Below are 27,806 nucleotides of genomic sequence, written 5' to 3' on the forward strand. Positions count from 1 at the left end.
TGACCATTAAATGATTTATTTTACAAGTACCTCAGATAGTACTCTATCCCCACTGATATTTTTTAAGTTTTTTTTTTTCATAGACAAAGATAGAGGGGGATACACATTTCAGATGGTTTACCCATTGGTTTAATTGAATTGGACGTACATAGCCATCAATGGCATGCAATGAGTTAAGTACAATGAAAAAAAATAAAGTTTTGATTTTTTTTTGTGTGTGTGTGTTTTGAAGACTTGGAACCATAACCAGCGTCTATTTATGTTTCTATTCATTTAAACTATATTGATTTAATTTTTTTACATTGTATGTATTGCATGAGAGGAGCATTTTTAGTGGTTTGAGACAGGCCTCATTCGCCAGCGTGGAGAGATGAAACTTTTACTTTCTTCGAGGATGGCGACCCCAAGTGGACAACAAAAACATACGGAAACAATTTGGTGCAGACTTATTTAAGAGCACTTATCTTAACAGATCTCAACGCAGATGGTACAAAAGAAATGCATTTTACCTTGATGAACTCTCATTAAAATTTTCAAAGGGATACATCTTTGTATTTAGACATTTTTTAAATATTAAAAGTGCGGTGACATGTTACGTATTTTTTAGGAGTGGTGTTAAATGCATCAAAAGCTTAAGAAGAAAAACAGAAAGTGCCAAATCCTAATTTCTTCTACCTATTCATGCCCCCACAAACACATGTATTTCAATTATTATTAAACAAGGACAAACACATTCCGTGCAAAGAACAATTACATTTTATTTGGTAAAATATATCACTGAATCCAACTATATACAAAAATATCTATTTTTTAAAAGGTACCAAAAGAAACCACATATTATATACAGTATATACATATATTAAAATTTGACATTTTGAAATAGTCCAAAGCCATTTTCTTTGGTTTCTTTTTATGAGGATCTTGTCAACGTGTGCAAGTTCATGTAAGTTCCTATTTGTATGTCACACTTTGAGAACCCCACATTTCTTTGTACCAGGTAATATGTGTGCTAGGGTCCTCCAATGTAGCAGGCCTCAATCTTCCACTTTCAACTTCATCTTCGTGATGTTTTCCATCCCTGAAAAAAAAACAAACACACACACACAACAAATCTGCCATAATTAAAGTTGATCGAAAGAAATGAAAATGTGAGAGCAGTATAAACCGACAAACAGATGCGCCTAACCTAAACCAATAAGCTCCTGAATAATATTAAAGTAGGGCTGTCAAAATTATCGCGTTAACGGGCGTTAATTAATTTCTTTAATTAATCACGTTAAAATATTTGACGCAATTAACGCACTAGGCCCGCTCAGACAGATTTAAATGTCAGTACAGTGAAAGGCCAACTTGTTAATTGCGTTTTATGGAGTTTTTCCGCCCTCTGCTGGCGCTTGGGTGTGACTTGCATATGTTATGTGGCGTAATGTCGCCCTCTGCTGGCGATTCAGTGCAGCTGATTATTTGGGTTTCGGCGCGCTTTTCTGACGTGATTATATGTCGACGCGAACTCACACTAATAGACAGTGCTATTCAGACCAGCTAACGTCCGCATCCAGTATTCAGTGGCAGTTCTCATAGCCCCATCACACTGTTTGTGTCTAATACATGCATCGCTTGTGAGTTATATTCCTCCTTTGTTTATATTCATGAGCATTAGATAGTTATTGATGATGTGTATTTGAATTTGTTCACATATATGGTGAAATGCAGTTACATTGTTAGATGCTTGTGAGCTAATTGGCTAGTGCTACTGCTCAAATGGACACGTGTGTGTACATTTTATGTTATTTTGTGATTTATGCAAGTTTTTGACACATTGCCTTGTTATTTTCAGTTTTACAAAAATACAAGAAACGTGCTCCTGTCAAAAAGAGATTACTTCAGTAAAGCCCATGCAACTTTGCCACACCGTCTGATTTCTTTTTGGAACTTATGTTCAGTATCTGTCAATTTGTGTACCTACACACATTGAGGACAGAATAGGGCTACTAGTTTATTTTTTGATTGAAAATTTTACAAATTTTATTAAAACGAAAACATTAAGAGGCGTTTTAATATAACATTTCAATAACTTGTACTAATATTCATCTTTTAAGAACTACAAGTCTTTCTATCCATGGATCACTTTAACAGAATGTTAATAATGTTAATGCCATCTTGTTGATTTATTGTTATAATAAACAAATACAGTCCTTATGTACCGTATGTTGAATGTATATATCCATCTTGTCTTATCTTTCCATTCCAACAATAATTTACAGAAAAATATGGCATATTTTATAGATGGTTTGAATTGCGATTAATTAATTTTTAAGCTGTAATTAACTCGATTAAAAATGTTAATCATTTGACAGCCCTATATTAAAGTTTACTTGGTTACCTTCGACTCTTGTGGTGCTTGTCTGCGCTAGTTTTGGGAATACGCCTCGGCTCCTTGAGCGCCTCCCCTTCCGGATATGTTTGATCCAGTCCATCTTGGTCAGAGAAGAGGAAGCCTATTGATAAGAAAGACAGGTGATGGTTAAGTCCATTTGGAAATCAATCACTGTTGAGAATTTTCACTCTGTCTTTTCACACGAGTCTGAAGAAAAAACATAACCACCTCCTATTTGGTGGAGTTTTAACAAACATATGATGTTCTTCTACAGCTACAAAACATTTATTCATGTTGATGAAAAAAAAATACAGTCAAGGCTGAAAATAACATTCAGAGAAGAACATTAATTAAAGGGAGAAAAAAAAGGAGTCGAAGTGGACACAAATGTTCAGCATCGTGGCTTATAATCTGTGGCGGCAGTGTGTGGAAATCTCCCACTGGTCAAACTGACCGAGGAAAAGAGGAGTAGAAGAACGTCTAACCTTCAGAACAATCTTGCTAAATGTTCTGGTTCGGCCTAACGAAAGAGCAAATTTGCGGGGGTCTCCCTTCAGGTGCTCTGTCAGCTTTATCTCGGCTATCTAAAGAAGAAATAGAATGATTGTCTTTAGTGAAAATGAGCATTTCAGATAGACAGCACATGTTCGAGGCTTTGGAGAGAAGGTCAGAGAGGCCAGATTGAGATGGCTTGGGCATGTGATACTAAGTATATTGGCAAAAGGATGATGGATTTCCATGTGCCGGGCAGGAAGTCGAGAGGACGACCAAAGAGGAGGTTTATTGATGTATTTAAAGAGGACGTGAAGCTGGTTGGTGAAAGAGCAGAAGATGCAGAGGACAGGGTTAGATGGAGTCAATTGATTTGCTGGGGCACCCCTGAAAGGAAAAGTAGAAGATTGTATCGATAAAAAGTGTGTTAAAGATGACTTACATCGAGTTTTTTCTTGTATATGTACCTACTCTTCCCCTTGTCATCCTTGACTACCTTGCAGACCACCAAGGACTTCTCAAAGAGGAAGAGTTGTCTATCTTTCTCCATCCTGAATGGAATCTTTGAATCCCACACTTTGAAGGACTCCTGTAGGAGCAGCTCGCCTTGGGACTCGATGCTCTCATGAAAAGCTGAAGGAAGAGAGAGATTAAGCAATATAAACAAACTTAACTTCAACAATGAGCAAATTTATCTTTCCCATGTTTAGTCACCTTCCAGCATGGAGAGATGCATGGCATCGTTGGCTCTCTATGGAATGCTAAGAGTCACATCCAGGGCCATCTTGAGTTCGGCTTTCCCTTCTTCACAGCATTCCAGCAGATCCTAAAAAAAGGAAAAAATATCTGACTCAATGACGTGGAAAAGTACATACAAACAAACTTGTGGTCATGTCAGGCAATGTTTTACATGTGATAATTGACCAGGAATAGCCGATTTGTTAAGCTTGGTCCACTATACGTAAAGATGTAAATCATTTTTGAGTAAGGTCACTGCTAACGCTTACCTGTGATGGAATTCATACAGCTCCAAAATGGTCCCAAAGATGACGTGCTTCACATTGGTGGTTCCTGGAGGGATCTCTTCCTCCTTTGTCAACATCTCGCTCATGTAAATCTGCATGATATCAAACAAAGAAGATTTTTTTTTTTTTAAATCAAGATTGTCTTAAAAATAAATAAGCATTTAAAGAGAATAGAAACTCACGTCAATGCATTCCTGTAGGTCTCGGACGTAGGCCTTTTCGGTTTGAATGAGCTCATTCAAAATAAACCTAAATGAAAACATACACAAGGCGTGAGTGTGACTGTTGTTATTGTCTGTCAAACTGCATCACTAAATTAATCAGTGGCATAATTAGTCACATACATTTTTCTGCACGCAGACTTTTTCTTCTTCTCGTCCAGGGCGTCTGCAGTGGCAGGGTTGATGTCCATTTGGAGCTCCAACATGCTGGTCACCATATTATCGGCGCAGTTGCTCAACAGTTCAGTGTCTATATCAGAGCCTGCTGAATCCACAGAGCACTCTGTTATGTATTCTGCAGAAAATAAGTAGATTAAAAAATGAAAAAGCGACCACTGACGGGCACATAAAGTTGTTTGATGAACCAGTGACGGTGGACCACGAGAGATTTTTCGGCACAACATAACCGAGGGGTGTCCCATACCACGGATCGCTGATTAAACTACTCAATAGATCTTTAAGGTTAGAAAAAAATATATTGCAGATGTTAAATACTGTGCAAAGATTGAACATAAAACACGATAAATAGCTCTCTTCGCATTTGGCGTAGAGCACGAGCAGTTTAATGATGATGATGAATTTAATATTAACCTGCATCCAAATATACATTTTAGCAGTTAACGGCTGAACTTTAGCACAACGCTAGTCTATCCTAAATGTTTTCTTCGACCCAACAATGAATTACAGATACCAGTCAGTTAAATGGTAAGCACAATTAGGTAAAAACATTAACAAAAATGTTGAAAACGGGCTGCAACTACCAATATTTTCCGTCAAACAATGTCGCAAATAAAACGTTCATTTTAAATACATCGTGACAACTTGGCACGACGCATAACGAACCAAACATGAACGAAGCTCACTAAAAGCGACAAATGAAAGTTAGTAAAAGCTAGCATCTAACATTTTTTGCAACGTTATTTGCTATTTCTCAGTTTAGTTTTCATCACGCGCACTAAAGTGAGCATGTCTCTATCACTCGGTGACTAAACTATACAAGTACAGTACAAGTTCATCAAACTTACCTCCAAGGCTTTTAGTGAGTGCAAAAAGATGAGAGGCGAGGTGTTCGTGGTGATAAAAGTTTGTCCAATTGAGTCGTGCGTCAGCAGATGAGTCGCGTGCGTTCAACTGCAGCATCTGACTGAATGACATCTGCTGGATGCTGTCGGACTGTGGGTGAAGCTGCACGTGATATCAAAGAGCTGACCAATGAGGCTCTTAGTTTGTCATGCTCTTTGATCTGGATTTTGACCTTGACCCCACCTCCTTCGAACCTCTGGTATAGACCCTACTCACCTACGTCACAAAATGACGTGTCGCTGCATCCGGCCGCCATATTGTCATCATTTTTTAGCCCTATTCTCAATGGTTTCAATTAGTCATGCAATTTATAGAGCAATTCATGGAAGCTCCGGTGTTATCTGACGCTGTAAACTCATTGGATGCGTTGCATAAAAGGCGTTATGTGAAAAAGCTTTAGTTTATCCGTTCGCCAGATCCATATTTGATGCCTAAATCGATGTTTTTCGACCCGCTGTCTCCGCCGTCTCTGCCTGACATCTGCTACCCTGATATTCACAATTATCTTGTCCACACAAAATCAGCCTATTCTCACGAAAGTTTGAAAAACTTTTAAGAGCTTGGAGGCTTATAAATACTTCGTTGCTGGTTGGGGGAAACAGGTCCTCGTCCACGAAAATTCGGCAGGAATCTATCTTGTGCTCGGGAAGGTGAGTTACGAAATTTTCAATTCAAAATCTTTTGTTCTTGCTAACATCCACTGTCAAGTCTAATGTATTTCATGTCATTTGTCAATGGAGCTAGGGCTTTTAATGTTTGTATGGTTTAGTGATAGCACTCTCTCTACATACATATATAATATGTAATAAAAATGAAGCGCGATAGCACTACTCCAGATTGTCCCTAGTTGAATTTATTTTTTGGCTTTTGACCTCAATAGTGAAATTGTAAATTAATTGTATGACAACTGTCTTATTATCCCCTTATAATTATATATTTTCAGGTAGTTCATTCACAACGTCCGAGTGTATGTTGTCGGCGATTTGCCTAGCAATGATCTTAATTGTGGTTGTCAGCCCAAAACCCTCTAAATATATATTAAATGCATCTTACCAGATATAAAATGACTACTACATAATCTGTGGTAATCGTTTGGAGCCCAGTTTTCTCGTCGAATTGCAGCAGCCCATCTCGCTCTCCTCTCCGGGTCTCTCGGAATCCGGTAGAACTTCCAAGTCTCTCCGTCTATCTTCTCTGTTATTGCAACCAACCGCCACACACGCCTTCACCATTTTGATTATTAATGTTAACGAGCAGAAAAACACGCCGTAAATAGGAGGAATTTATGTAGCGGTAATGCATCAACAGTGACGAGTTGACGGACAATATGGCGCGGGGGCGTGGTTGTGACGTCATGTGAGTAGGGTCTATAGACCCTACCCACGTGACGTCACAACTCCGCTCTCCTGACTGGTGCCGCCTACTTGTCCGTCAACACATCGTGTTGACCTGTTACGGCTACGTACATTCCTCCTATTTACGGCGTGTTTTTCTGCTCGTTAACATTAATAATCAAAATGGTGAAGGCGTGTGTGGCGGTCGGTTGCAATAACAGAGAAGATAGACGGAGAGACTTGAAGTTCTACCGGATTCCGAGAGACACGGACAGGAGAGAGCGAGATGGGAACTGGCTGCTGCAATTCGACGAGAAAACTGGGCTCCAAACGATTACCACAGATTATGTAGTAGTCATTTTATATCTGGTAAGATGTATTTAATATATATATTTAGAGGGTTTTGGGCTGACAACCACAATTAAGATCATTGCTAGGCTCATCGCCGACAACATACACGTATGTATGTAGTGAGAATGCTATCGCTAAACCATATAAACATTAAAAGCCCTAGCTCCATTGACAAATGACAAAAAATACATTAGACTTGACAGTGGATGTTAGCAACAACAAAAGATTTTGAATTGAAAATTTCGTAACTCACCTTCCGAGCACAAGATTTCTGTCGAATTTTCGTGTACGAGGACCTGTTTCACCCAACCAGCAACGTAGCATTTATAAGCCTCCAAGCTCTTAAAGTTTTTCAAACTTTCGTGAGAATAGGCTGATTTTGTGTGGACAAGATAGTTGTAAATATCAGGGTCAGGCAGAGACGGCGAAGGCAGCCGGTCAAAAATCATCGATTTAGGCATTAAATATGGATCTGGCGACTGTATAGAACGAAGCTTTTCCACATAACGCCTTTTATGCAACACATCCAGGGAGTTTACGGCATCAGAAAGCACCGGGTCTTCCATGAAATGCATTTTAAATTCCTCGATCAATTGAAACCAATGCTAATACAGAGACAAAATGACGGACAAGTGGGCGGAACCATACAGCGAGCACGTGGTTTTATGACGTCGGTGGGTAGGCTCTATAGGAGGACCCATCTCAACTCAAAATACAGTCTATGTCAGGGTCTGAGAAGTTACCCACTTGGAACGAAGGACCTCTGCTTACGGAATAGTTGAGATTTCATCACAACATGTTTCAACACCTTTTCTTTTTCCTTCTGCTCTATCGTTTTGTTTGGCTCCATGCAAGCAATGGTAAGTTATTTTTGTTAGCGTGGCGCTAGCATGTGCGCATTTAAATCTAACAAAATACTCAAGAATAGTGACATTATCTTATTTAACTCATAGAAAACCGTATATCAACAGTCATTGTTGGCAACGCGGTAGGCTTATTTAAGTTATTGTTTTGTGCCTGAGTTCGCTAACATGTGTTCTGCCAAAATATGCTACCGGAAAGCAACTGTGTCCGCAAACACGTAGGGAAACTCCCATTATTTACCTCGCTTTCGATTTTCTTTTCTTTTTTCTTATTTTTTACGAGCAATGAACTGATTCAAAAATCACAAATGTTTCGGTGAACTCCCCATAATTTCGATTTTTTTTTTTTTTTTTTTTTTTTTTTTTTTTTTTTTTTTACAATCGGTCCTATTTAATTAAGTGACGGGCTATTCGTCTGAAGTTGCCAATATTGTCGTTCAACGTGACCTCTCAAATTATATAAAAATGGACATACAGTCATGCACCCATGATGTCCATTCCTTTATTGTTATTATTCATTTTGGCTAATTTTGGGAGAGTTGTATTGGACGCCCACAGGGCCATCCGCACGTTTTAAGACTGATTTGAAATAAGGGAGAACCCATATTCAACTCGACTGTGTGCTTGAGCTAACCAATATTTTCTTGCAGAATAATCGTAGTTATATTTATGATTGACTAAGCTTTACAAGGATACCTTGTTTATTTCAATTGGTGACAAAATAAATAACTTAATATATGGGATGATATGTGTGCCATCAGAACCTGAATCTGAATTTATAAACTGAATCTGAATTAGGGCTGCAACCAATTTTCCCTCTAGTTTTTACATATGTTTGAGCAAACACAAAAGCTCCCTGAGCACACTGTGGACCACAATGAGCAACATCAGATCTGTACACTGTGGGCACACGCCAGTATCATGTTCAAAACCTTGGATCATAGCATGGCTTATTAAAAGAATGGAATTACGGCAGCAATTTTTATTAGTTTGCTTTTAATATATTTGATTTGGCCCACTTAAAATGAAAAAGACAAAAATCTTGTTGATGAGATGTGTACTATGTTATATTTGAGAGTCCTGCTTTAACCATAGGAGGAGTCCTGCTTTGGCCTGGGTAAGGTCCAGTTGTAGCATGGCTGAGTTGATAAATCATAAAGAACAATCACAATAGGAGTACAGTATACCTCCCATATTAAAACTGTTCAGACAATAAGGACACTCAAGATTACCATTCTTTCTGTCTAAGCAGCTACACTGCAAAAACACCTCTTTAAAACAAGTTAAATTCCCTTGTTTTCAGTGTAAATCTATTAAAAATAAGTGAAATGATCTGCCAGTGCTTCAAGTAAGAACACGCCTTCACCATTTTGATTATTAATGTTAACGAGCAGAAAAACACGCCATAATAGGAGGAATTTACGTAACGGTAATGCGTAAACACGACGAGCTGACGGACAATATGGCGCGGAGGCGTGGTTGTGACGTCATGTGAGTGGGGTCTATAGCTTGAACAGTACACTTCAAAAAGACAACTTATTGTTAATGGCTGCTGTGACATAATTACTCAACACGATTGTTTACTTCGAGGTTTCAGGTTTTTTTCCCCAGTGCATTTTTTAATACATGCAAGCACACAAGAATCCCCACTAGGGCTGGGCGATATGGCCTTAAGTACGTATCACGATAAATTGAGCAGATTTACCTCGATAACGATAAATGACGATAAATTCGCCCAAGCAAACTGTTATATAATTTGAAAATTTGAATCAATGCATGAAATACAAATTAACAGTTTCTCGTTAAATTTACCAGCTTTCAATTTAACAATTGAACATGCAGTCTAAAAATTAAGTATTAAAAAAAATCTTGTAAACAATAAGAATTCTTGTGTGAATATTTATAAACAGCTTGTATGACTTGAAAAATATCATCACTTGAATTTCATTAAATTCATTCCGCATTGTTATACACTAGATAGTGGCATACGTTTGGATATTTAGAATAGATACAAATACGACACATCCACCCGTCCCCCAGAAATTATACTTAATTAAAAAATAAAATGTTTCACAAACCTTTCCTTTCTTTTATTCGGCTCAATTATTTACATCTTATGATTTTGGAAATCCTTACAGTATGCAATAAATAATATTCCTGTTCCCAAGCACTGTGCTTACTGTACTGTAATTTTTACAAAAAATAAATACATAGTTACTCCCCGTCATCTAGGACGAGCCACTTACAAGACTACCACTGTTGTGTATTACAAATACTGCTTTGAACACATCTTCACAGACAAAAGCAATGACACAGGCTTAAAGAGGTTAACTTTAATTGTGTAAATCACACTTAATGACGACACGATCTCCTGGTTGAAATAGAGGACATCCACTTAATTCTATTGAAGATATGTAATGCTGAGGCAATTTGTCAACTTTACTTTTAAAAAGAAACGTGCACTGTTTATCCAGTAGATGGGGCTCTTGCAGTGTGTCAAACAGTGATTCAATTTAAGGCAATTGTCTTAAAAGTGGTTCATTGTATCAGAAAGCCTCGGTTTTTCCATCCCTATCTGGAACCCGTCAAGAGTTTACTTAATGTCGGGTGAAAGTTTGGCGAAGCTAACTTAAGCCCGACTTCATCCCGTTTACTTGTAGCGTTAGCCGCTAGCGTTAGCAGCTAGCGTTAGCCTACCGGGCTTCTGTTTGATTGGCTTCCTGAAAACCATGTGACTCCAAATGTAAGCACACTGTCTGTTTTCTTAAAGGGGAATGAACATAGCCGAACAACACAGAGTCAAAGCGGGATGAAAAGACTATATTTTCTTCTTTTATTAAATTACCGAATTTACCGACATGGTCAAAATTACGTCGGTCATCGTGAAGAATTTCGGTAACGGTAAATTTTCGGTTTACCGCCCTGCTCTAATCCCCACACAAACACACACACATTAAAGCTATATTAATCTTCTACAGATGAAACATTTAAGATTTTATGATGGGAGTAATGACACAGAATTAAGCAAATATAGATAAATAGCTGGGGCCATTAAATGGTCATATTATAATTTTCACTGGTGGATTGTACTTTATGCTAAATGCTTTACCATCACAAAAGCTATTCGAGAAATCACACACAGACAGATACAAAGTAACACGAAATACTAATTGCAAGATGCAGTCCGTGCCCAATCCACTCATTAAGTTCAGCCGTTTTAACAAAGTTAGAGCTGCTATCCGACTCCATCATGTTCATTTGTAACGTTAACCGCTAGCGTTAGTCTGTGGCCTGGCTACCAGTAGAAAGCACTGAAAGCACCCTCTCCAGAAATCGTGAGAACAAGGGAGGACAGCGGGTGAAAGCCCGTCTGGATGCCGCCAAGAGTCTACTTAATGTCTGGTGAAAGTTTGGCGAAACTTCCTTAAGCCACACTCCATCACGTTTGCTTGTAGTGTTAGCCGCTAGCGTTAGCCTACCGGGCTTCTGTTTGTTTGGCTTCCTGATAACCACGTGACTCCATACGTAAGCACACTGACTGCTTTCTTAAAGGGGAATGAACATAGCCGAACAACACAGTGTCAGAGCGGGATGAAAAGACTATATTTTCTTGTTTTATTAAATTACCGAATTTACCGACATGGTCAAAATTACGTCGGTCATCGTGAAGAATTTCGGGACTGGTAAATTTTCGGTTTACCGCTCGGATAGCGAGTGAAATGCGCGCAGTAAAGTGCTAAAGACAAGAAACTCCGACCCCTCTCTTAAGCAGACAAGCCGCTCCTGTCGCTACAGCTGTAGGCGACTCACAGAGGAAGCTAATAATTCACCTCTACTGTCATTCCATCAGGCAGTAAGTGTGTCTGTTCAGTATTCACCTAATATGAGTGATGCTGCCACTCAAACTGATCCAGACACGTCCGATGCAGCGGTACAGTGACCAGCTGATGCACGCTGAGCACTTAATATGGACCACCCTTACGTAGCTAAATGTGAGTTGGATGTACAAGACATGGAGGAGACTCGATCCCAGGATTTGTTTCCGTCAGATGACGAATTTAATGAGGACAGTCAGCCACGACACAGTCCCGATCCTGACTATCACACGTGTGCATTCATAGTTTTATTATCTTCAGTGTGAGTTTATGATGTCAATAGTCATGAAAATAAAAATGTACAAATGACAAGGTGTGTTCAAACTTTTGGCCTGTACTGTATGTAAAGCACACGACAGCTCTGGATGCTAACAATCTACATAATTATACTATATACATGTCTTTAAGATCGAGGATCCCTTCTGAATAAGACTTTATAAATTTGCAGTGTATACAGAACAGGTTAAAAAAAAGGGAAAAAAAAAAGTTTTGACCGCTTGTTCTTCTATTTGCATATACTCCAACAGCCATTCGATCTTAAAAGAATCACATTTCTTTTTTACTTTGGCTTGATGAGTGTAATATCACTGAGCGTTCCTTTTGCCATGATAAGGGGTTAGTTGGCATTTGCGTCTCCTAACCACTGCACTGTTGTTAGCTAGCTAACTTGCACGGTGCCTATGGGCAGGGCAGATATGAATAACACGGTCAATGCCATGATTGGCTGCGCAGCGTAAGTGAAGTGAACTGTATCGTAATGTATGATTGGCTAGACACCTGAATGTGAGCGTCGATTTGGCGCATTGAATGCACCAATAGGAGCGGCGTGTTGCCGTAACGAACGCACCAATAGGACTCAGGAGTGTTGCGCTGACACATCACTGCGGTGCTGACACGTTGCGGTGCTGACAGTGACACTACAACATGTTTCTGTTGAATTTTATTTTGTGCGCTGCATAGATTGTCTTGTGCGCTGATTATGTGAAAGCAGTGCGCGACTGCGCACGCGCGCAGCTTAAAGGGAACATTGGCTGCAACTATCGATTATTTAAATAATCAATTCATCCATCAATTAGTTAGTTCGAATAATTGACTCATTGGATTAGGAACATTCAATGTGTTTCCGAATAAATTTTAGGAGCTGTAAAACAAAGGCTTGCTAAGATTGCACTTTCAAAAGGGCATTAAATGCGAATACAAAATAAAATTCCTGAGTGTTTTTTCAAACTATGCAGAATTGCACTTTCATTTTAGAAGAGAAATATATGCATGTAAAAATAAATTCCAAATACCTTAGATTAGCCTTAAACGGTAGTAAAAAATATAAATAAATAAATCAAAGGGGCGGCACGGTGGCTGAGTGGTTAGCACGTCTGCCTCACAGTTCTGAGATCAAGGGTTCAATCCCGGGCTTCGGCCTTCCTGTGTGGAGTTTGCATGTTCTCCTCGTGCCTGCGTGGGTTTCCTCCGGGGACTCCGGTTTCCTCCCACATCCCAAAAACATGCATGGTAGGCTGATTGAACACTCTAAATTGTCCGTAGGTATGAGTGTGTGCATGAATGGTTGTTTGTCTTCTTGTGCCCTGTGATTGGCTGGCAACCAGTTCCGGGTGTCCCCTGCCTACTGCCCATAGTTCGCTGGGATAGGCTCCAGCACCTCCGCGACCCTCGTGAGGAAGAAGCGGCATGGAAAATGAATGAATGAATAAATCAAAGGATCGAGAAACAATATTCAATATTAGATGAAATGTCTTAATTTCTCGTGTATATTGATAATTGCACTTTACCTAAAAAAAAATGTTTTGTCCGAATCCTCAATAGAATTTTCAATTGAATACTCGATTACTAAAATATTTGATAGCTGCAGCCCTAATAGAATGCATAATGAAATAATGTGTAGAACCTGGCTGAAAAGTCACGTCAGTTACTTTGCTGAGTAACTAATTACTCTTACAATGAGGTAACTGAGTTACTAACTTAATTACTTTTTGAGAGAAGTAAATAGTAACTGTCATACCAACACTGGTTTTATTTAGGAGTGCACGATATCCATTTTTTGAAACGGATACCGAGATAACCTCCTCAAAGCCGATACCGATAGGATAACCGTTAAGTATATAATTTTAAAATGTATATTCACCTGAGTTTTTGTACACCTGAGGTCATGGGTTATTTATTTGTCCTTTTGTTTGTTACAGTGCGCCAAGAGCTGCCTCCACCGCAGAATGTAGAATTGATTACCTTGAACACCAACTACACACTGAAGTGGGACTGGAATGAGACTGCATCAAAGAGTGCAGTTGTTTCTTACACTGTACAATATATTGCGTGAGTAGAGCAATACATTTTAATTTTGAGCTGTTTGTGTGAGAAAATACAGTTTTTTTTTGAACACACCCATTTTTATTTGACAAAACCAGTGTTGTTTTTGGCAGTCATTTTCATTTTATTCTTACTCTTAGTCTTTTGCAGAAAAATACTTATTAGTCTTAGTCATATTTTAGTCATTTCAAAATGTGTTCGTTTTAGTCTAGTTTTAGTCGACGAATATTCAAACAAGTTTTAGACTAGTTTTAGTTTATGAAAACTGAAACTTTTTTTAGAACAGTATTGGTTTACGGATACACAAAGTTTTAGTAAAAATAAATAAAGGTTTCCAACAATTTCGAATGAATATTTGCAGTCAAGTAAACACTTATTTTCACAACTCTAGCTTTATTTTGGGGAGATTTACACAATGAATGCTGTAAAAATAATATTCCTGCTGTGCAGGGAGGTGCAAGTCATATGTAGCTTAAAATTTATAAGGAACTTAAGGAAACATACATAACATGTTTGGAAATTAAAATAAGCAAGCCCTGAAAACTGTAAAACAACGCAAAACTAATAACCAACTCCTGGTCCACTCAGAACAAGTCCAAATTGAATTGCACTGTGTAACCCTTCTCCCCATGTGAGAAAAAAAACAGCCTGCACGAAACGTGCAGTTACTGAAAGTGCAAAACAATACAATACACAGACCAGTAATGGGCTAGTTGCTAGCTGGGCTATTACTACTAGCTAAATAAAAAAATGAATATACATTGGACTCGAATATAGTCAGCACCGTTATTCCAATTACAGGCACAGCTCATGCGCTAATGCTAAATTCAAAAGATCTTCACTTTTTTATCTTTTTCACAACTCTTCAACATAACTGACATAACAACAGAACTCATCACAAATATTTGTCCATAACAGTATTGTCCTGGCTGGTTTTACAATTTTACGTGTGGATTTTTCCACATTGTTTAGCGCAAATGGAACACTAGCTCAATTTAGCACATTTAGGAAACTCACCAGGATAGGTTTGGTTCGAGAAACTTTCCTCTCCTTGGCTCGCACTGGACTCGTCTACAACACCTCCTAGCTTAAAATAAAATGTGAATTACTAACTTTAAATGATCAGGGAGTGTTATTTTTCTTAGACAACTTACTTGGAAGCTTCTGGAAGTTTTTTTTAAATGTTCAACATTGCCCCGCTCTCTCTTTAAAATTCGTGGGTAGATAAAGAGATGGCGTACATTGCGCCGCGGTGCATAGCCTAAATCCGGCGCTCCATTTACACCAAAAATGTGGAAAATACATATTATAATGATATGATGCTGAACAAAACTATAGGTCTATGACATGGGTGTCCAAACCTGTCCTCAAGGGCCGCTGTGGGTCCTGGTTTTTGTTCCTACCAATCAAGCACAGACAGTTTAACCAATGAAGTTTGTGGTAAAACAAGCAGCACCTGCCTGCAATCAACTGATTACACTTGTGAGACACCAGATTGGTGAAAAGATGTTTTGTAGGAATGAAATTCAGCACCCACTGCGGCCCTATGTGGAATAGTTTGGACACCACTGGTCTATGATATCTTCAAGTGACTGGTAAAAACTTACCTTTGCATAAATATCAACGTGTCCAACTTTGATGTGCCGCTTGAGATTCGTAGTACATGTATTTTCTCCACCAAGTGTGTGGCCACAGCCGCCACACTTGTCTTCCATGGGGACAGTGCATTGCCCGGATTACAGTTAAAATGTGACCATGAATCCTCGCGCTTTCAGCTGCCATTGTTGTTGATAGATCACTGCTCATCTGGACTGCCTCAGGGGTAGGTGGGCGCGTGCACAAGTCACGTAAATGACTGCTCGGAAGCAGGCTGACTGACTACAGCACCAAAAAAAAAAAAAAAAAAAGGAAAAAACCTACGTGCACAACTATCAAATATCACGCATTGTGAACATATGACGGGTACGATATCGCATTTTCATGTCGTTGTCGTGTCGTCAGACTTAAATTGGCAATCTTTTCGTCACGTTAGAATCATCAAAGACGTGTTTTTGGCTCGTTATCATGACGTTATGAAAAAAATAGTCGTTAAAGAAATGTTTCACAGAAATGTTTTCGTTGTCGTCGTCGTTGACGAAAACAACACTGTAATAAAATATTTTTGAGGAAATAGTCATCCATTTTGTCATCTTTGTTACTTACAACTTCAAGGTAAATTGTGAAGGTAGTTAAAAAAGACATTTATCCGATTAATTGGTGAATTTATCGTCAGATGAATCGATTATGAAAATAATCGTTAGTTGCAGCCCTATTAAATAAATAGCTCTCTGAATTTTGTCCACAGAAAAAGCCCCGATGACCTCGTCCTTGAGCAAGATACTAAACTAAAAGATTAACTAAGGGATAAATTAAACTAAAAGATATAGTGTGAAGCGCTTTGGGGGGGCCTTATTAAGGTGGAAAGGTGCAATACAAGTGTAACTCCATTTACCATTTAACCATTCAGAGGACAGGGTGAATACTAGTGCAGGAGACAGCAATCAGCAGAGAGGTGGCGCTGCTTCATGTGAGCCGAAATAAACCAGTTTTAAATTGATTTTTTTTTCATATCAACCGGTCAGATTATAAATAAGGCCGATACTGATATTGGTCAAACTTTAAAATCTGGGTGCCGATAATCGGGTTATCCCGAGCCTGCAGTCTGGTTGGTTGCTTAGAAAGTAGGTTTCAAGGCAAAATGTGAAATAAGCTAACACTAAAGAACTTTTCCCCCTGTTTTCTCTCACAGGCAGTTCTGGCTAGACCACATGAAAGAGGACAAATGGTCTACTGTCTGTGATAAAAAGCCTTCGAAGTCATGCGACCTTACTCAGTGTGGCATGCACTATATGGGGAAGTACATGATTCGTGTTTGCGCCAATGACAATTTCAGTCATTCAGACTGGGTGAAGAAAGAATTTTGTCCTCAGAAGCATGGTGAGTAATTGTGGCATAATACTACAAAATTCAGATATTTCAGTTTATTCTGTTCAATCCTGTCATTGTTTAAAAACCGCATTGGGTTTCACTTGAATACAATACAAAGATAGAATATTCAATATCCATCCAGTAGGCCTGATCGATATTGGAAAAACTATTGTTGCGATTTTTTTGGAGGTTTGCGATATATTGCAATATATAAATATATATATATATATATATATATATATATATATATATATACACTCACCGGCCACTTTTTTAGGTACACATGTCCAACTTCTCGTTAACACTTAATTTCTAATCAGCCAATCGCATGGCGGCAACTCAGTGCATTTAGGCATGTAGACATGGTTTAAGACAATCTTCTGCAGTTCAAACAGAGCATCAGTATGGGGAAGAAAGGTGATTTGAGTGACTTTGAACGTGGCATGGTTGTTGGTACCAGAAGGGCTGGTCTGAGTATTTCAGAAACTGCTGATCTACTGGGATTTTCACGCACAACCATCTCTAGGGTTTACAGACTATGGTCCGAAAAAAGAAAAAATATCCAGTGAGCGGCAGTTCTGTGGGCGGAAATGCCTTGTTGATGCCAGAGGTCAGAGGAGAATGGCCAGACTGGTTCGAGCTGATAGAAAGGCAACAGTGACTCAAATAAACACCCGTTACAACCAAGGTAGGCAGAAGAGCATCTCTGAACGCACAGTACGTCGAACTTTGAGGCAGATGGGCTACAGCAGCAGAACACCATGCCGGGTGCCACTCCTTTCAGCTAAGAACAGGAAACTGAGGCTACAATTTGCACAAGCTCATCGAAATTGGACAGTAGAAGATTGGAAAAACGTTGCCTGCTCTGATGAGTCTCGATTTCTGCTGCGACATTCGGATGGTAGGGTCAGAATTTGGCGTCAACAACATGAAAGCATGGAACCATCCTGCCTTGTATCAACGGTTGAGGCTGGTGGTGGTGGTGTAATAGTGTGGGGAATATTTTCTTGGCACTCTTTGGGCCCCTTGGTACCAATTGAGCATCCTTGGAACGCCACAGCCTAGCTGAGTATTGTTGCTGACCATGTCCATCCCTTTATGACCACAATGTACCCAACTTTTGATGACTACTTTCAGCAGGATAATGCGCCATGTCATAAAGCTGGAATCATCTCAGACTGGTTTCTTGAACATGACAATGAGTTCACTGTACTCAAATGGCCTCCACAGTCACCAGATCTCAATCCAATAGAGCATCTTTGGGATGTGGTGGAACGGGAGATTCGCATCATGGATGTGCAGCCGACAAATCTGCACCAACTGTGTGATGCCATCATGTCAATATGGACCAAACTCTCTGAGGAATGCTTCCAGCACCTTGTCGAATCTATGCCACGAAGAATTGAGGCAGTTCTGAAGGCAAAAGGGGGTCCAACCCGTTACTAGCATGGTGTACCTAATAAAGTGGCCGGTGAGTGTATATATATATATATATATATATATTTTTTTTTTTTTCAAAAAAAAAATTTCATTAGATGACTTGAATAGCTGTTTGGAAAGACTATGGATGATTCACCGTGACCACAGTGTAAGGTGAGCCCTCGTTTTTCGCGGTTAATGGGGACCAGAACCCGCTGCAATAAGTGAAAAACCGCAAAGTAGCGCTACCAGGAAAAAAAAAAAAATAACTTTTTTTTTTTTGGGTGGTGTGTGTTCAATGTATTCATTCAGATATAGCGTTGGAAAGAGGTACATATACAGTTGTGGTCAAAAGTTTACATACACTTGTGAAGAACATAATGTCATGGCTCTCTTGAGTTTCCAGTTATTTCTAAAACTCTGATTTTTCTCTGATAGAATGATTGGAACAGATACTTCTTTGTCACAAAAAACATTCATGAAGTTTGGTTCTTTTATGACTTTATTATGGGTGAACAGAAAAAAGTGATCAAGTCTGCTGGGTCAAAAATATACATACAGCAGCGCTAATATTTGGCCATTTTCACTTCAATTAGGCGCTTTTGGTAGCCATCCACAAGCTTCTGGCAAGCTTCTGGTTGAATCTTTGACCGCTCCTCTTGACAGAATTGGTGCAGTTCAGGTAAATTTGATGGCTTTCTGACATGGACTTGTTTCTTCAGCATTGTCCACAAGTTCTCAATGAGGTTTAAGTCAGGACTTTGGGAATGCCATTCGAAAACCTTAATTCTAGCCTGATTTAGCCATTCCATTACCACTTTTGATGTGTGTTTGGGGTCATTGTCCTGTTGGAACACCCAACTGCGCCCAAGACCCAATCTTCGGGCTGATGACGTTAGGTTATCTTGAAGAATTTGAAGGTAATCCTCCTTCTTCATGATCCCATTTACTCTCTGTAAAGCACCAGTTCCATTGGCAGCAGAACAGCCCCACAGCATAATACTACCACTACCGTGCTTGACGGTAGGCATGGTGTACTTGGGGTAAAGGCCTCACCTTTTCTCCTCCAAACATATTGTTGGGCATTGTGGCCAAACAGCTCGATTTTTGTTTCGTCTGACCACAGAACTTTCCTCCAGAAGGTCTTATCTTTGTCCATGTGATCAGCAGCAAACTTCAGTCGAGCCTTAAGGTGCCGCTTTTGGAGCAAGGGTTTCCTTCTTGCACGGCAGCCTCTCAGTCCATGGAGATGCAAAACACGCTTGACTGTGGACACTGACACCTGTGTTCCAGCAGCTTCTAATTCTTGGCAGATCTGCTTTTTGGTGATTCTCGGTTGAATCTTCACCCTCCTGACCAATTTTCTCTCAGCAGCAGGTGATAGCTTGCGTTTTCTTCCTGATCGTGGCAGTGACAAAACAGTGCCATGCACTTTATACTTACAAACAATTGTTTGCACTGTTGCTCTTGGGACCTGCGGCTGCTTTGAAATGGCTCCAAGTGCCTTTCCTGACTTGTTCAAGTCAATGATTCGCTTTTTCAGATCCATGTATGTATATTTTTGACCCAGCAGATTTGATCACTTTTTCTGTTAACCCATAATAAAGTCATAAAAGAACCAAACTTCATGAATGTTTTTTGTGACAAAGAAGTATCTGTTCCAATCACTCTATCGGAGAAAAATCAGAATTGTAGAAATAACTGGAAACTCAAGAGAGTCATGACATTATGTTCTTCACAAGTGTATGTAAACTTTTGACCACAAGTGTAAGACATGTTTTTTCGCTTTCCCCCCCCCCCAAACTATGATTTGAAAAAAATGTCTATATATATTTGCATAAATGGTTTTTAAGGACTTCAAATGTAATAATTATGATCAGTTTTAAACATACCTGTCCCACCGAATCGTTTTTAAACAAGAATAAAGTACTGTAGTAGAAAAATGCTTGGCTTTATTAAATGCTTCTGTTTACCTACCTTGGCTGTGACTCCTGGAGTGACATGTAGAAATTATTCCACAACTCCTCAAGATCACTTCTGGCGTTTATTGCCACGACACAACATGTGCATCGAATGTCTCGACAAACACACACACACACATTCATTCCAGCGTGCGCTTCCTTGCGCAGCAACTATTCAACGTTTGTCTGGCAAGATCAAAGACAACCATCTGTCAACATCGTTAACTTTAATAAGCAAGTGCCACAGTGACTAAGGAACAAAGAGCTGGGAGAGGAAGGGAAGGAGGCTGTGTGGAGCGCATGAAGAAGATCAAAAGTTTGTGGATTAAAAAAAAACAAACTATCGCACATCCTTGCGATGGGACTATTACGCATGCACACATCACGATGGCAATGTTTAAACGATATATCGTTCAGGCTTACCATCCATCCGTTATCTGTACAGAGTATCCTTATGAAGGTTGCTGGGAGTGCTGAAGCATATCCCAGCTGACGTTGGACAGGAGGCGGGGTATCACCTTGAATTTATTTACATAATTTATTCACTTTTCAGAAATAGTGGTATATGCTGGAAAAAAACAGGTCACCAGTCAGTCATAGGGCAAATGCAGAGACAGACAGCCATCTCCAACCACAATCACACAGCGACATAGATCCCACACTGCTTGCGGCAAAGTCGGGCAAATGTCAAGGCACTACTCAGTTGGCTTTTCCCTCTTGTAAAGACTGGAATTGATTACGTTACACCAATCATGGCTAGTTAGGCTACACTGTCAGCCAAGTGAAACCCGATGTTTGCCAGCCTCCATCTTCCCAATGGTTTAACTTTGCACAGTACGTGGACATTATGTCACGTAAATAGCATCCCGCCCTTTTCTGCCATTTTGGAACTTTTGGAAGACGAGAAGTGTTAGCATCTCATCGATTGGTGTAGTAGCGCGTGTTACACAGGTTATTTTAGTGCTTCCGACGCTAAAATGGTCAATTTCTGTTTCATTGTTGGATGTACAACCCCTCGCAAAAAGTATGGAATCAGTCGTCTCGGACGAGTACTCACTCAGACATTTTATCATGTAGAGTCAAGAATCTGCATTGGACAGGGTGTCAAGAGTCAAGAATCTGCATTGGACAGGTGATGATGCTGGAACTTCGGTTTGGTGCTGTTCCAGTGAGATTTACAAAGATGACTGCCTGAAGAAAACATCAAAATTCCCCCAGTTCTTGATGATATGGGGCTGCATGTCAGGCAAAGGCACTGGGGAGATGGCTGTGGTTAAATCTTCAATAAATGCACAAGTTTACATTGAAATTTTAGACAGCTTTCTTATCCCCTCAATTGGAAATATTTTGTCATTTTCCAATATGACAATGCATCATGCCACAGAGCTAAAACTGTTAAAGCATTCCTTGGAGAAAGACTCATCCAATCGATGTCATGGCCTGCAAATGGCCCAGATCTCAACCCTATTGAAAACCTGTGGTGGAAATTGAAAAAAAGTGTCCACAGCAAGGCTCTGACCTGCAAGGATGATCTGGTAAATGCAATCAAAAAGAGTTGGCACCAAATTGTTGAAGAATACTCATCAAGTCCATGCCTCAGAGACTGCAAGCTGTCATAAAAGCCAAAGGCGGTGCTACTAATTACTAGATATGTGTTTTGATTGTTATTTCTTTGTTTGTTTCTAATGATTCTATATTTTTTTCCTCAGAATGGAGCGATTCAATTTATATTTTCCTGCACTTGCTCTATCAAAGTAACATTTACTGACCACCACAATGTGTTTTATTCATTTCTTTTAGTGTTTCTGAATGCTAAAGAGTTGCACTTTTGAATTTATTTATTATTTTTTCAAGCTTTTTATCAGAGTTTGTTCTACATGATGAAATGTCTGAGTGAGTGCTCGTCCGAGATGGGTAATTCCATACTTTTTGCTAGGGGTTGTAGAAGTTGAAGAAGGGGTTGTAGAACTCTGTGGCGTTAGCAGCACATGTAAAGAGAACTAGATGGGAAAAAAGTAAACCGCTGCCATCTTAAAGCAGTACTTCTCTGAAGGGCTGTTGTCGCGAACCGTCCGAGTGAACCGAATTAACTTTTTATCTAAAATACGAAATCAGCAATTTAAAAGGGAAATTATGGAATAACGGGAGCAATTTTAACAACTTTAACTGTTATTCACAACATTAAATTAATTGAATGTAGTTTAAAGTGTGTATGACAGGAGATAAGTCTTAAATAGCATTATTATGTGAATTACAATCATATTTTGAGACGATTCGACTATATACAACAATTTGGCAAAGCGCAGATGACGAAAAATTGTTCTTTTTATCTGCCGGTTAGCCACGCCTACCATTATAGGGCTCTAGCGTCCCCAACAGGTGGATGACGTCCGCAGGAGAATGGTTTCATCCGTTTTACTATTCAGCCCATTGAGGGGGTATTATTCGGAACGAGGAAAATGCGACGAAGAGAGCCGCAAAATGTCATCGTGTCAGTCTCTCTACTCCAATATTTTTACAGGATATTCGTTTTATCCAAGTATTTTTCCCCAATAGCTAAATAAATTATATGGTCATGACAAAAAACAGTCTTGCGCTAAATGGAATATGAAATAATAAAAATGCATTTATTAAGGACGACATGGCAAAATTACTCCATAATGGTCAAAACTGTCGACTTCACCTTTACTCTCGCACCTCCCGAGGGATATTTTATGCCACCGTAATTAGTCGAGCTTTTGTCATTTCCCTGCCCCGGCTTCGGAGAATGTAAACAAACCAAGAGGCGTGACAGCTAGCCGACATGCTAACTTGAGCCGAGTGATGTTTCAAAGTCTTCGAAGCGAAAAATCACACATAACTACCCGGGAACGTTTCACACGGCAGCGGGGTTGTCGATTGTCTTTGCCAATCGGCAACCCGCCCGGGGGCGAGCAAGTTAGAGCTCGTCGTTCCCCTGCTGAGGGCAGAGGGCTCGTTTCGGGGGAAGCAGTCGGACAATGACCGCCGGAAAAACCGGCTGACATCGGAGGAGCGCGTACCTGCCAGATGGTCAACATGTACTGTATATGGCAAAATAATGCTTTACTACACGGCGAAGACGTAAACAGCGAGAGAGTCATGGGAGAGCGGCTACAGTTTTTGTGCAACTAACATGGCAGAAGTGTCAGGAGAGCTTTTCTACATGCCCATCCGTGATCAAACTTAGGGTCCGTTTGCATGGTGACTCGCCGAGAATACAAAAAATTTGCATTCAAATTTGCATTCAAATTTGCGTCTCCATTTGAACAATGTCGCAATTCCGCATGAAAACGATGTAGTATTCATGCCAGGCCCTAGGGGACAGAGCAGATTTACAGGGCGACAGAGAATGATGCACTTTGACCCCACCAAGCTCCCTCAGCCCGGAAAAAAACATGCCCGCCCACTCGGAGCAATGTCATTTTTCTTTTGTTCAAAAAGGCACAAAATTTGAAACGTTCAAAATATTTAATTTAAAAATATTATTAAAACAGTAAATTAAAGCCGACTAGGGCTGCAGCTATCGAATATTTTAGTAATCGAGTAATCGACTGAAAATTCTATTGGGTAATCGGATAAAACAAATATATTTTTAGGTGAAGAGCAATTATAAATATACATGAGAAAACAAGACATTTCATCTAATCTTGAACCATTCTCAGTCAATCAATGTCTTTATTTACGATGTATGATGTTGAAAACAGCCAACAATTGCATCTCAGATGTAACTAAAATAAAAAAAAAAGACGAATTCACTGCTTCCACTCAAAAAAACCTTTAGATCTTATTTAAAAAAAAAATATATATATATATATATATATATATGTATATATATATATATATATATATATATATACAGGGGTGCACATAATTTTTTTGCCCAGGTTCTCAGAGGAGGACCTGGAGATGTGACTTGGTCCTCATTGAGCTAGAGAGCCGACCCGCCTGATGCGATAAATTTATGACAAGCTTTACTTAGAGCCAATTAACTTTAATTGATTATATTAACAATTAATGCTTGATTAACATCAACTGGCACAACAAAATTGCCATTACTTTGAAGTAAAATGTAAAGAAATAAAAAGCACCAATTAAAAATAAAGGGCATTATGCGGCTCCCACATTAACTCCAAGCCTTTTTAAAAGTGGGATGTCCTCCTCATAAGACCTCATTGAACGTGCATGTTTAGCTTTGTAAAATGCGAGCAAAAACACGTTTGTCAGTACATGTCGCTGTTCATTACCTTTATTCCGCCACTTGTCCATAGGGCGAGTGGGGTCCTGTTTGACATCGATAGTTTGCTTAATTGCCACATGCTCTCTGTTTTTTTCGTGCTTTTCAAAGTTTGGATGGCTGAAATTCTTTGACCCTACATAAAATGCGCTGCTCATATCGGCGACATTGGGATTCTCACAGCACATTTTGTACCGCATTTCCGTGCGAGCATCATTTGCTTCTAGCCATGGTACCTCCAGTAGCCACTTTTCAGCAAAAGTCCTTTTTTTCGGTAGCTCCGGTGACGTCTTTGTCGTCTGTCTGTCTTTTGACAGGGGTGGGGGAACACGGAAGTAATTACCCAGTGTGGCCTTCCTCTTCGACATTTTGAGAAGTTATTTTCTCGTGTCCCCCGCAAATACAGTGGTCTTCCATCGGTACGCAAAAGCGTATGGAAATGGTTGAGGGCCAGTGCGTTTGTCTACGTCCAGTACGCATGCGCGCATGCGGACCACTTATGTGCACCCCTGTATATATACCTAAAAATGCCGTTACGCTTGATAACACATGTCACTTAAAAGTTAGGATTTTTTTCCCATGTGTTTCCATTTAATTTCTATTTGTGTCAAGCCATTTTTAAGTTCTAGTTAATTTTTAAGTTAGTCTAAATTGTAAGTCCTGATAGGATTTTGAGTTTTTGCTGTGTTCAAAATAAATGTATGATTACAGGCTGTATTGGAGCACATTAGGGACCAGTGCTACTTGGTGTTTTATCCAGCAATGACTACTGAGCTAAAATTGATAGTTAGCATTATTGAGTTTTTATTTTACACCCTCATCACTCCACATCGCTATGTTATGTTAAAGACAAGTTAGCCAAGCATCGACAGTGGTCATAATTAATAGAAACCTAGCCCTCCGCAGGGCTAACATTACGTTAATCTTATTAGCGCTCTACTGCTTTAAGATGGCGGCTGTTTACTAATGCTGCACAGACGCGGCCGAGTCTGTCATTTCGCATCTAGTTCAACTTACATGTGATCTCTATGAGACGCATCAGACACTACCTGCTACCAACTACCATCGTGCGGGCTAGTATTTAGCAACGTCGGCGTTGTTTTTAGGCTGCAGTAAGTTTTTCTCTTCTTCTTCCTCCTCTACGTACGTGACATCAGCGCGTCCCGCATTAAAAGTAGTCCAAGCAAAACGTGATGCTTAGAGCTGTCAAAATAAACGATTACTCGAGGTGAATAAAACTACTCGGATCAGTTTTTAAACTCGAGTTACTCGAGTTGCTCGAGTATTCGTTTCAGCTCTAAAGCCGACATTCTGCCATATTTACTGTTTTTATTGTTTAGGAGCACCGCCACGCACGCCCAATGTGACGTGTACGAGTGCTGACGCTAACGTCGCGGTCTCACGCCGCAGGAGCCTTTGATATGCATGCCGAGGAAGCCCCCCTCAACCCCCCGCAATCGGATTCTTCCACTTTGGAGGCAGGATTCAGAATTTTTCGTCTTTGCCTTCTGTCTTCGCCGACCCCATATGCACGCGAGGCGAGTCCGCTACTCCATCATTGCGTCTTTGTGTCGCAGAGTCGCCATGTAAACTGCCCCCTAAGTACAATAGTCCTTTATTTAAATAAAGGACTGTAGTGTCTAGTAGTGTAGTGTCTAGTGTCTGTAGTGTTTACCATAATTTCCGGACTACAAGCCGCTACTTTTTTCCCTCATTTTGGATCCTGCGGCGTTTGCAATGATGCGGCCAATTTGTGCATTTTTCTGACGGCCGTTCGGTGCGCTCGAGCATGAAATGTGGGAGTGAGACACGTGGAATATAAGTCTCGAGGAAGACGCTTGTTTGCACTATGACCGATGGTTTAACTTTGTACGTTGTGCATGAATAGAGGTGGCTGACCCTCGTCTTTGTGCATGAGTAGAATTGGCAGATCTGCATCATGGAGAACGCTAGAAAAAATTAAATTGGCCATCCGAGTTGTATGGGAAGTTCTGACGACTCGCGGCGAGAGATCGTTTGCCAAGACTCGCCTCATGCGAAGAGCAGCTATTGCACAGGTATACCCGGGGAGCCTGGCAGCGTGAAGCATTGTGAAAGAAGTCCGCCATCACCAACGGGGTTCGAGGGGCCATTCTGCTGCGTGCCAAAGAGGACAGCGCGGGCTCAGGGGTGCATTTGCCTCATTATGGGAGACATTGAAGGCGACGGTGAAGGAGAGACTGAGTAGGTGCGTGGCGAAGTGTATCTGAGCGTCTTCATATCCGACACTGAGGGTGAAGACTTCCATGGTTTGAGTACACAGGAGGAAGATGAAGATTGCTAACACAGACTTGCCGAGTGGACAAGGAGCATGTCAGCCACAAAATGCAAGCCACCTCCGTATTAAAATGATCCCAGTATTCGACATAATACAAAACACGATGTTTACTCACTTCCTCGTATGTCCAATGGTCCCACAGTAGTAAGGCTTGTTTTGGCCAATATCCGCCAGTGAATGGGAACATTTTGAAACCCCAAAAAGGCTGACACGCCTCTCCCTGGTGCAGCAACATTTTTCTGCAGCCATTTGGCTGGCGTAATGCGAAAAATAAACGAATTATTCTGCAAAATGAGCTGAATCCGCAGTCCATCTGCATGCTATAAAGCAATGCTGTATTGTGAGACGCTGACTCGAGTGACGTCACATTCGCATTCGTTCTAAACCCGAACCTGGAGCCGGAAGTAACTAATTTTCATGGCGCGGGATTCAAAAATTGAATATATAAAACGATCGCTTCTACACACATCCAAGCGGTTCAGTTCATTCAGGAGCATAAAACACCGCGTGAAATATGAAATAAACATGGTTTTTGGAGTCATACGCACTTTATCTTGCCAGAGATGCCTGGAAACTGAAACTTCAAATTGCTGCATGCGTCAATCATCGTTTAACAGTTGCTGTGGCAACTCATTGTGTGTAAGTGAGCAGCTTGAGCAGATTTGAGTGGACTCACTCAATGCAGCATTTAATACAAGACAAGACAAGCATTTTTCTACTTTATTCTTGTTTAATAATAATTCGGCGGGACAGTAACATGTTTAAAACTTATCATAATTATTTAATTTGAAGTGCCTAAAAAACATTTATTAAAACATATAGCTACATAAAAGTTTTTTTTTTTTTTTTAAAAAACGTTTTTTTAATTAAACCTGTCTCATACTGATAAGAGGTTTTTTTGGAGGGGGGGGCGCGACTTCATGGTTTTTCACTTATCACGGCAG

The 27,806-nt window shown here is 40.0% G+C and overlaps 2 protein-coding genes across 9 annotated transcripts in view; one reads left to right on the forward strand and one right to left on the reverse strand.

Annotated features, from left to right (window-relative positions):
• Positions 1–656: 656 nt before the first annotated feature.
• On the reverse strand, positions 657–5,540 carry LOC130927239 (triple functional domain protein-like). Of its 8 annotated transcripts, none has more exons than XR_009066376.1 (10): positions 5,141–5,540; positions 4,456–4,570; positions 4,239–4,377; positions 4,077–4,143; positions 3,877–3,986; positions 3,584–3,695; positions 3,337–3,502; positions 2,863–3,256; positions 2,384–2,498; positions 661–1,078 (listed from the first exon to the last, which is right to left on the reverse strand). XR_009066376.1 is itself a non-coding variant. In XM_057852921.1 (8 exons), the coding sequence occupies exons 1-5, from the start codon at positions 5,268–5,270 to the stop codon at positions 3,638–3,640; spliced, it is 537 nt and encodes a 178-aa protein (XP_057708904.1). In that variant the 5' UTR covers positions 5,271–5,540; the 3' UTR covers positions 657–1,078; positions 2,384–2,498; positions 3,337–3,502; positions 3,584–3,637. The 8 variants fall into 8 exon arrangements, 2 of the variants coding, with proteins under 2 accessions (XP_057708904.1, XP_057708903.1); XR_009066374.1 differs by lacking the exon at positions 4,456–4,570 and having other exon boundaries at positions 664–1,078; positions 4,239–4,410; positions 5,141–5,300; positions 5,415–5,526; XR_009066377.1 differs by lacking the exon at positions 4,456–4,570 and having other exon boundaries at positions 664–1,078.
• Positions 5,541–7,549: 2,009 nt separating this feature from the next.
• il10rb (interleukin 10 receptor, beta) overlaps positions 7,550–27,806 on the forward strand; it is a 44,994-nt gene continuing 24,737 nt past the window's right edge. The window contains exons 1-3 of the mRNA XM_057851805.1: positions 7,550–7,743; positions 13,820–13,949; positions 16,732–16,919. Of these exons, the coding sequence (XP_057707788.1) occupies positions 7,680–7,743; positions 13,820–13,949; positions 16,732–16,919 (382 nt within the window). The 5' untranslated portion in view covers positions 7,550–7,679. The remainder of the gene's footprint in view (positions 7,744–13,819; positions 13,950–16,731; positions 16,920–27,806) is intronic.

This window comes from Corythoichthys intestinalis, chromosome 12, assembly GCF_030265065.1.
Source record: "Corythoichthys intestinalis isolate RoL2023-P3 chromosome 12, ASM3026506v1, whole genome shotgun sequence".
Classification (NCBI taxonomy): domain Eukaryota; kingdom Metazoa; phylum Chordata; class Actinopteri; order Syngnathiformes; family Syngnathidae; genus Corythoichthys; species Corythoichthys intestinalis.

Excerpts from the sequence above, each read along its gene's own strand:
- LOC130927239 (XM_057852921.1), bottom strand. The coding sequence starts at position 5,270 with ATGTCATTCAGTCAGATGCTGCAGTTGAACGCACGCGACTCATCTGCT. Across the intron at positions 4,144-4,238 it reads AAGTCTGCGTGCAGAAAAAT|GTTTATTTTGAATGAGCTCA; the intron begins GTATGTGACTAA and ends GTTTTCATTTAG. Across the intron at positions 3,987-4,076 it reads ACCTACAGGAATGCATTGAC|ATTTACATGAGCGAGATGTT; the intron begins GTGAGTTTCTAT and ends GATATCATGCAG.